Source organism: Onthophagus taurus, chromosome 1, assembly GCF_036711975.1.
Source record: "Onthophagus taurus isolate NC chromosome 1, IU_Otau_3.0, whole genome shotgun sequence".
NCBI lineage: Eukaryota > Metazoa > Arthropoda > Insecta > Coleoptera > Scarabaeidae > Onthophagus > Onthophagus taurus.
In genome coordinates, this window is record NC_091966.1 from 27,917,605 (window position 1) to 27,928,773 (window position 11,169).

The 11,169-nt window shown below is 31.8% G+C and overlaps 1 protein-coding gene across 6 annotated transcripts in view; it reads left to right on the forward strand.

Moving 5' to 3' along the window:
* LOC111427292 (arginase-1-like) overlaps positions 1–10,259 on the forward strand; it is a 142,337-nt gene extending 132,078 nt beyond the window's left edge. For 2 of the 6 annotated variants that reach the window (XM_071199130.1, XM_071199134.1), the window contains exons 2-4: positions 9,114–9,433; positions 9,500–9,934; positions 9,988–10,259. In XM_071199130.1, the coding sequence (XP_071055231.1) occupies positions 9,130–9,433; positions 9,500–9,934; positions 9,988–10,217 (969 nt within the window). In that variant the 5' untranslated portion in view covers positions 9,114–9,129 and the 3' untranslated portion in view covers positions 10,218–10,259. Of the gene's footprint in view, positions 1–8,756; positions 8,975–9,102; positions 9,434–9,499; positions 9,935–9,987 lie in introns of those variants that run through there. The other 4 variants (XM_071199127.1, XM_023062357.2, XM_071199124.1 and 1 more) reach the window with 4 other exon arrangements.
* Positions 10,260–11,169: the final 910 nt, after the last annotated feature.

The window sequence follows — 11,169 nt, forward strand, 5'->3', positions numbered from 1 at the left end:
GGTAATCTCAGCATCAGACATTTCCTACATTTGCTACATCTCCATGTTCTTTAATTGATGACAGCAACACAATTCTAAAAATGAATTACAAGGCGATGTACGAAATCTTCAAAATCTTCATTCATTTTCAAGACACAACAATGTATTTCGGACGTGTCTACATAGATATTAGAAATAGATTTTTATTGTACTTAAAGGATATCAAGGCGCCAAAAAACTCCACCCACTCAGACATACCCTTAAGGGATTGTCGGGTTCTTTGATACGCTCACGCCAATCATCGACACGTTCCTTTTACAATTTTGAAAAATATTTACTGGCCCTGAAGAAAGGACGCGCGGTCGTCCGAATGATGTATAATTAGTCGCCCCCAACCAAAGCGGAAAGGAATATAAAAGCACCCTAACATTAACGATGATGCACACGGCTATTATCCTCCAGGGCTCTTTGAGGAAAGATACACAATTTGAGGGGGGCGCACACGAAATCCAAAACACCGACATCGCGCCGTTTGTAGTTCGTTTTAACACTCAGCGTCGTTTCGATATAAACTTCACGAAATGTTTTCCGTTAATCATAGGTTTAAAGACCGCTTTGTGTTAAACCTATATTTTTAGACAAAACGAAACGAAATTGGTGGAATATAGACAAACACATAACTAGACACGTTCGTAAAACTAATATTTTTTAATACCAAAATAATAAAAATATTTTAAGTGATAGTTACAAGGTACAGCATTTCCCTTGTGAAATGTTAGTGAACAAAATTTAAATCGAATCTACTCTCAGCACGTTTAAAAAGAATACAACAAAGAAGACAACGTAGAAATGTTACATTTAATGATTGACGGAGGAGTAAATCTAACATGATTTATATGATTCTCATGATTTATAGAACATTTACCTTAGATCAAATTTAGTACATTAGTTGTTTTGGAATGTATTCCGGTTTATTAAATTTGATGAACTTGTACCTCAATTGATGAGTTTTTTCTTGTAAAGAATTCAACTTGTAAAAGTTGTTAAATGCTCCGATGTTGCGAAAACATCTGACATGAATTTAGATGTGATGTCGTTATAATGTATTTTCACTTAGTGTTTTGTGTTTAAAATTCAAAGGATATTCTTACTGCAGCTTCCAGATGCACTTTCAGCTTCCTTCTGAGGTTCTCAAACTTAATAAGTTTGTTAACATTAATTAGGCCCATTAATAAGGGGCACAAACTTAGAACTTATTTCTGAAGAAGGTTGCAACATGGCGTTCGAAACATCAAACACTGAATTAAATAAGTATTTGATTTTTGAAAAGGTGGCAAATATATTTTTGTGTTATCCTGTTATTCCCAAATCAACTTTCTATCCTAATTTCTTTCCTCTCTAAATAAGTGTTAGGTTCGAGACATTTCTACGACCTTTGAAAAGGGGTGGACTTGAAAATCTATTGTATGGTTATCGGTGTAAGAAGTGCCAATAATCGAAAATTTTTATGTGAAACGTAAGGTGTTTCATATCATTAAAGAACAAGTTTATTAAAAAATATGCTTATATATATTTTCATATCCAAAAAGACGTATCTAAGAAGTTTCTCTATATTGCATATTGCATGCTTGATGTTTTTGAGAATACTTCGATTTGATACAAAAATTACGGTCAAATCTTTAAAACTTTAGTTGTAACACAATTCTTGTCCTACCTTAAATTGAAAACTCAACTCATACTTATTTCTTTAGTTTAAATTTATATTAATTCTGGAAATTAAAATATGAACTCCGCCCACAATGGAGTAGCAGGGGTGAATTAAGTAGCCCAACACCACTGTTTCCGGTTCAAAGTCTGGGTAAAGAACGAGGGTTCACTGCTGAGGCTACTTTACCAGTGAGCTTTAAACCGCCCCTAGAACTGATAACATTGCCACAGACAATAGAACTGATCATGATGACGGCCCGGCGAAATTAAGGTATAAAGTATTAAGGAAAAAACGATTTTTAAAATCAACGTACTGTGAATTGTATTTTGGAATAGATATAACATCTGTGAACAACAAAGATCAAGAAATCCTGATCCAATCGAAAAACACAGAATAGACTACGATAGAATAGTACACGAATTATTTGAAAACAACATGAAATATATAACATACGTCGGTGACAAAATACTACTAAGATCATAAGTGTGTACACCCCAAACAGTAGCAAGTCCCAATAACGAAGAGATAGCTTTTATCAAAAATTACAAAACACTCTCGATAATATCTCAGAGCAGGACGAAATTTTAATAATGGGTGATCCCACTACGAGAACTAGTAAAAAGTAACGTTTAAGTAACTTTTTATAAGTTAGATTGTTATGATTTTTTAGCCCCAACTCTGTCTAGTTTTTATATTTTAACAATTAAAATTCAAAAAATCGTATCTCACGAACGAATTTAGCTATAGTGATAAAATTAAAGGCATTTTGAAGTAAATTTAATGAAGATTAAATGTGCCCTAAATAACCTCTTTGCTTTCATAAACCTGGTTATGATTACCTTTTTAAACCCAACTCTACATATTTATTTGATGTAGATATGAAAAATAGAGATTTAAAAAAATCGTATTTCAAGAACGAATTGAGATATCCTGATGAAATACAGACCATTTTGAAGCAGATTTAGTCAATATTTCATGCTCAAAAAACAATTTTTTATTACAAATAAAAAAGTATTAAACTAGTAAATAGTAACGAGTAAAAAGTATTAGGGAATATTAGAAACATCACGCAATACACAAAAATATAAAGAAATATACAATAGTGCAAAACAACACTACCAACAAAGATTAACACAGAAAATATCTGAAAATGCAATGTGACGTGGACACACCATACACTAGCACTAGACGATAGATTACAATTAAACATAACAGCGATATGAAACAATAATGAGAACGAGAAGGATTGCCAAAACAGAAGACGGAACATGGATCATGGTTTACCGGAGGTGAAGACTCTAGCAACTCAGAAAAGAACAGCATACAGATATTAATATAAATACAAGACAATAACATACGGTCAATATAATGTTTTAGAAATAGGATAAATGAAAATATTCAAACAATATAATGAGACCACTGGGAGAAACTCTCCGCAGATGTGGGGCATTCTGATAAAAAGATATATATACCCAAGTTCAATACTAAGTACTCCAGAGTTCAATACTAATGATATAGATATTAGTCGATGTAGTAGAAACAATAGGGGTTCCGACACTATATTCATACTCCATCAAGTCACAGAAAAATCCATTAAATTCGACACAACAGCTTTTTTGTGGTCCATAGATTACACCCAAGCATTTGACAAAGTGAGACTAACTGATGTACTAGAACTATTGAAGTACAGAAATGTGGACCAATGAATAAAAGAAAATGAACAAACACAATACCAGTACAGATTCAACGACATTATGGACGAAATTGATTATCAAGATCGCTGGAGGCGGGTGACGGGTATACACTGCAAAAAATTATTACATGTACAGGTACTGATAATATTTTGTCTTGGATATTCATGTAAAAAGTTACACATCAGTAATGGTAAAAATAAATACATAACTGAACTAGCATGTTTTCGATTTGAAGATGTAAAAATAACGATATAATGCATGCATATTTACCATGAAAATAAATAGTAGTCGCAGTAATAATTAATTATTCAGTGATGTAACTTTACGTATTTTTAAGCTTAAAAATACAGATATCGTTATGTAAGGTTTACAGGATTTCCCACCTGTATACAGCTTGGCAAATTCAATCTGAGGGCAGTGACACAGCAAAGTCCGTAATTATCGACTGTGTATTCCGTACACTTTTCATAGCAATCAAAAATTTTCTCCTCTTTGACGTCACATCGACAATAGCTATATTACAGTGCTTTGTCATTTTGTGATGTCAGAGAAAGGAGTATTCTTGCTTGCTATCAAAAGTGGACGGAATACACACCTAATAACTACAAACCTTGCCGCTCCACTGCCTTCAGATTGAATTTGCCAAGCTGTAAACAATAAACTTACAGTACCTCAAACATAAATTAGAAAAATTAAAGTCAAAAGATAAATATTATAGAAAGCATTTACTTACAAAGTAAACACAAAAGGAAACAAAATTTAACTTAAATGTAATGAAATTAAAATTAACGTAAAATCGTTTGTTATTTTTACAAAAAGGTTAAATACTAAAAAAATATTGTTACATAATAGGCGTAAAAAAGAAACAAAATTTAACTTACTCTTAGGATGGTAACAGGGATGACATTACACCCGAGTGAGCGAAAGAAATGCGTGTATGCCAAAAACTATCTATCTGAATTAGATACTTTTTGGCATCGTTTTTAGATGAAAACAAAGGAAATTTTTATCTTTGCCTAAAAATCACAGTACTAAGCGACCTTAACAGGTTTTGACAGAACTTTTGTGAAAGAAGCGTGTGGGAATTTCACATGTTTGAAATATTAATTTCAAACAATATTACATGATTTCCGGTTTATTAAATATATTTACAAGATTTTACTTGACTTTACATGTTTCTCCAATAATTTACGTTACCGTATGTAATTTTATGGTAAAATATTGGAATATTATGGAATCTTACTGATTTTATGTAATTTTACTTAGTATTAGGTGTTTTTTAAATTTTACATTATTATTTATGTTTTATTACCTAAATCAAACTTGCATTTTAATGTGGTATAATGGAATTTTACATCCATTTTTTACAGTGCAGTATGAGACACAAATAAATCAAAATAACTTCTTATGTTAACGATGCCGTTTTAATATCCGAAGACGAATATAATTTGCAGAAGTTATATAGATTCAAAACTATTGCAAAAACATTCAGCATGATCATTTCAACTAAAAAAATATAGTTCCTTACAGATTCTAGAAAACTTAGAAGATGCAAACTACCGATATACTACCAAAGCGTGGAGCAGCAGTTCAAAAAATTGAAGCAGTAATTATATCGAGGTATCTATGTAATATAAGATGAAGAAACAAACAGATAAGCATCAAAAGTAAGGTCAGAATACAAAACAAGCATAAGACCCATGATATACGCCATAGAAATAAGAGCCACCACTATATTTTTTTAAGGAGTACTGAAATAAGAACTATAAGAGCCATAACCTCTATTCTTTAAGAGACAACTAAGAAAGCGATGACATCAGAAACACATGTTGTATTGAGGACATTATTCGATAGACCAAAAAGCAAAGAGGGGGGGGGGGGTGGTATGAGAAACGAGCCGTGTTAAAATGCCTGCGAAATCCACCGAAATGCTGGAAAAAAACGCTGACCATCATCGCAAAATGGAACATAATGAGCAGAAGAGATGAATGAAGAAGAAAATGTGAATATAAATTAAATGTAGTTATACTATAATAAACAGCTTACAAACTGTATTGTTACCTATGTATGTTAACTGCTACCTATTGAAAAAAAATAAAGTTAAACACTTTGTAGTTACTAATACAACTCCAAATAAACATAACCAAATCCTTTCGTACTAAAGTATTGTCCCAAATTATTAGACGATGTTGGAAATGTCACAGGAATTTAATGTCCGGAATATACATATACGTAGTTCTTATATTATAGAAAATGCGCAACAAACGAATGCCAATACTGAAACAAAGAGGACTAAGGGGAGTACTACGAATAGAACTACAAATGTATTTTTTAATTACATGATACATTTCTTGTAGTCTTATATTATTATACAACCAATATGTGGTGTAACCCTGTTCAATTTGCGATACCTTTGCGTTACTCGGAACCCAGGTGGAGAAACACTGATATAATACACTGTATTAATTAATTATCGTACCAGACGTCATCATTGCAAATATGCAACCAATATCACAGTATTCGTATTCCAATACGCGATTTGCATATTGCAATACCAATACATGCTTGCATGGTTGCATACTTGCAATGATGCCGTCAGGTACGATAATTAATTAACACACTGTATGATCCCTTAGTTGAGATGTAAAGAATAGCCACTACATTATTTAAAAAATACAAGTATATGGGGCATCTATGGTTCTATAATATACCAATATTTTACTTTACTTCACTATCTTTCCCATAATAACTAAAATTGACAAATAGAAAAGATACAGGAATTATCAGAAAGAATAGAAATCCGTCTTTGATTCTTTGGAGTGCAGTTAGTTAGAATCTTTTAGCTAATAATTTTTTATTTTTATTTTATTTTACATTCGGGATGCAAACAGGGTTGACCCCCAACAAAGTATACACAAGATATTCAACTAAATATTAATAACAAAAAAACTTATGTAAGAGTACAACAAAAAATAATATTCCAAATCAAAATGAAAACAAAATCAAAATCAAAAGTAACACTCCAACAATAATAAACAAATCAAAAAACATAAAAAAAAAAACGTTACTTATATAAATAAAAATATAATCATTAACGGAGTAGTAACGATCTCTCCACGCCCACGCCCCGCATGAAACGTCTAAAAACAATCAAAGAAACATTAAAGATGTCGATATTCCTACAGTAAGAGTCATGCGTATTCATCAATTTAACAAGAGGAGAGTAAAGATGTGCCAAAGATAAGGATCTACTAATTCTAAACAAATATTCACCACGTGTTTGATATGAGGGTACATAAAAACATAATTCTCTCACCAATTCCGAGGAATTGAAAAGATTGTTGACTAGTTTAAACAAGAATAATAAGTCGTAGCACAGCCTCCTTTGCTTCAATGTCTGAAACCCTAGAGCATTGCAACGCAAAAGATAATCACCGTAAGATAAAAATGTTTTGCGTGCTAAATACCTCAAAAACTTACGCTGAACAGATTCAATGCGGTTAATGTGAATAGCATAATGAGGGTTCCAGACAGTAGAGGCGTAGCTAAGAACACTAACTACTAACGACATGTAAAGAGATTTTATGCATTGAATATTTGTGAACATACGGCAGGTCCTAATCACAAAACCCAACCGCTTTAGAGCATTGCTATATATTGCAATATTTGCAAGTGGACTAGTTAACAGTAGTCAATAACTATACTGTTCTACCTAGAGTTATTACTTAGTTACGTTTCAATTAATGATTGTTTGTATTTATGAATATTGTGAATTAACCATTTTCATAGATCATAAATGAAGATGTGTTGCTTAATTTCTTCCTTTTCTTTAAAATCTAATAAAATATCACGGCAAACCCAATATTTAGATTAGATTACACAATTTACAGATACATCCAAAGAACTGCCAACATAGACAACAACGATAGGTATATTTTCTCGTACATAGACCATACAATTTTATATTCGGATACAATTTCATTCGATGTCGTAGACATTGATCAATAGATTCGAAATTACATTTAACGCTGAAAATTACTAACAAAATTTGTCAAAAGAAAGAATGTTGGAATTAAGTTCTGATTCTTCCATTACATACAGAAGATTCACTTAAAAGCTAGAAGCTTTAATTGCAAAGAAACTTTTCAAACATTACTTCTACTATTGTGAAATACCACACAACTGTGATCTTGTGTGATGATTAGGATTCATAAATTGAATCTAAATGTTCAATTAATTATACACAATTATTATACTTTAGAAACGTAATTGATAAATGCCGTGCGTTGCACATCGACTTTAAGTTAAAATATATTCATATTTTAAAATAATATTATATTATATATATAATATACACAATATACTTATACCACTTATTATCTTTCATCAATACCACACACTTACTTAATTTCTATTTTTTAGTTAATTATCAAAGTTAGCAACTCTTTTAACAACTATAAGAAATTTATGTATCTAATCGCATATAAATGTTTGAAATGTCAAAGTTCGATGTCTTTTATGTGTTTTGCGTCGTGCACCTGATGACGAACGAGGTTAAAAACCGGTTGTACGAATATAAACAAATTATTTCATCATAAACTGTTTTAATTTTCCATAAAATTTCTTACGATGACTTTGAGGAAATTTATCAACATCCGTGAATTCGATTAGATACGCTTCTTTCGTACTTAATTTTGTTTTGGTTTAATCACCCTAAAGGCAATCTAATTCAATTTAAATCTAAAACGAATTTAAATTCATCAATTCAAAGACGTTTATGACAAATTTGAGAAAGCGTATGTAAATCCCATTCAACCCAAATCCTTAGCTGAATAAAATAAATTAAAATAATGGGAAATTTGAAAAAATTGTAAAATCAATTAAAATAATACATTTTTATAAAACATTAAGATAAGAATATAAAATAAAATTAAGAATGTAGTAATGTAAGATTTTTAAGTATTTCGATTTTAACCAAGGATCATAGATTAAATTCCAAACCTCTGGTCGTCTTAACAATACCAAACCAATAAATAAATGTTTACATAGTGCGTGTAGATGCTTTCGGTAAATTATTTTACGATTGAATGTGGCTGGAATAGTAATTGCATTATCATTATCTTTTGAAATTTATATTTATAGGCGTCCTTAAATATCCACCCAAGTTCATAGATTTCCATTTCTCATCTATATAAGGAAATGTAATCACAAATTTATTCTTAACTACATTAAATAACAACGTACATTATAAAATATACATATTTATGAGCGCCATCAAACCATAACAGAATATACGCGGTAGTTATTGTCATATTGAACTCTTAACAACAGTATTTCAAACACTGTTAGGTTATTATATCATACGTTTTCTAGACATTTCGAATGTCAAAACGAATAAATTACATTTCTCGTAAAATAATCGTATCAAATTAATTAATAATAATTTTATTATGAATAAAAACATGGTTCAACAACATCGTGAGTTTACTTAAATATAAATGTATCAAAATTAAATTTCTTTCAAAAATAACTACATCATTACAGTTGGAAATATACAAGAATAAATATCAAATGAGAATCCCACAGTAAATATGTAATATTAAAAATTTCAAATAACGTTTATATTAATTTCGTTAAAATTTGTAAATAAATTTCAATTAATTCTTTACCAACAGCGATAACTGCTAATATATAAAGCGAAAAATTCTACAATTAACGTAGTTTCCTTCTAGTAGTCTCCTCAACAAAATGGGTAAACCTAAAATCGGCGTTATTGACGTACCTTTCGCAAAGGGACAACGAAAACATGGTGTTCAAAAAGGGCCTAAAGTCTTAAGAGATGCGGAACTATTACAGAAACTTAAAGAACATTGTAGAGCTGATATCAAAGACTACGGTTGTGTTGAATACAAACCAAGTTCTGCACCAACTACAACAAATCTACTCAATTTTGGAGACGTTGCAGCTTGCAATAAACAACTTGCAAAGATGACCGAAACTATAATGAAAGATGGAAGAACTTGTTTATCTTTGGGTGGTGATCACTCCATCGGTAAATATAAAATTATTTTTTTATTCAACGATATAAATTAATGATTTATTTTATTTATTATTCTAGCTTTTGGTTCAATAAGTGGTCATTGTAAAGCAAAAAATGGGAACGTAGCTGTAATTTGGGTGGATGCCCACGCTGATATTAATACGGATGCAACTTCTGATACTGGTAGTATGCACGGGATGCCAGTAGCTCTTTTAGCTAAAGAAATCGAGGGATATTGGAAAAGTCGACCGAAATTCGATTGGCACAAACCATGTATTTCACTTAAAAACGTTGGTTACATTGGATTAAGATCGATAGATCCTTATGAAGAATTCTTTATCAGCAAGTACGGAATCACAGTTTATGATATGGACCACATTCAGAATATGGGAATTCAATCAGTTATTGATAACGTCTTAAAAAAAATTGATCCCGATAATAATAGATCGTTACATTTAAGTTTTGATATCGATGCTATTGATCCACAATTCGCGGGAAGTACTGGAACTCCAGGTAACTCCTTTTTTATTTATTAAAATTTGCTTTTTATTGAAAGTAATTTTTAGTTCCAGGTGGTCTTCTTGTACGAGAAGGAATCTCAATAGCAAACGCTTTACACAAAACTGGCCGTTTAGATGGAATGGACATGGTGGAAGTAAATCCAAATTTAGGATGTGAAAACTTACAAAAGAAAACTATAACCACCGCCGTAGAAATTATCCTTGCAGCTTTTGGTAGCCGAAAACGAGGATTTCCTTCCGACATGCCTCCTTTAGTGCCTTCTACATCCGGATAGTAAATATTCCAGTTTATTTTTAAATAAATTTCATAAACCCCATTTAGTAAACTTCTTTTAATCACCCTTCGCTTTCGTTTTACACGAAAAATATTTCGTCTTTGCTCTGATCTCGGCATCCAGTAAACACGAATTTTCGGCGATAAATTTGAAATGGTACTCAGACGTAAATAAGCCGGGACAGAGACTTTGATCTTATTAAGCTAGTTGTTGACACATTTATACGCACTCTCAGTGTAATAAGTTTTGGTATAACAAGCCATGTGAAACGACGTTATAAATACCTCTAGGCTCGGTATAATTTATGTGAATATGTGTTATGGGCCTAGAAGAGACTTGATTTGCATCAGTTTTAATTTTGAGAAGTGTCAACAAGAAATATCAATTTCCAAATATAGAAATTAATTCAATATAAGGTCATTAAATTATTTAGAGAAATATATTTACGATTTATGACTTTAGAATAGGATTTAAAGAATATTCCTAGATACATCCTGTTTCTCCGATTAAACAAATAAACACTAAAAAATGGTACTTTTATAACCTCCTCTAAACAGTTATCTCTGTAGATTTCCCACTCACCAGGAATCCCCGGTGCAACTATAATACCAAAGGATACATAAATCAACATAACCTGTACAGTGGTCTCTAAGTCTAAACCATTCTAAACCGACCACATTCTCATAGTTATTAACCATCGAAATCGGAAGGCCCCGACGTAGTGGGTATAATTTAACGGCACCTCGCTGCCTTGTTACGCGTCGACAGCGCAAAATTCCAATCGAAAACGGTAGTCGGAGCAGAGCATAGCGTTGGCGTATTGTCCTGCCGCGGACGATATTTCTTATGGAGACCCCCTTTCTGTTTCCGTTTTAATGGTGATCCCGCCGCGGCTTCGTCGGCCGCCCGGACGTGATATATACCGTCGAGATACCTTTTACGCGCAAGATTA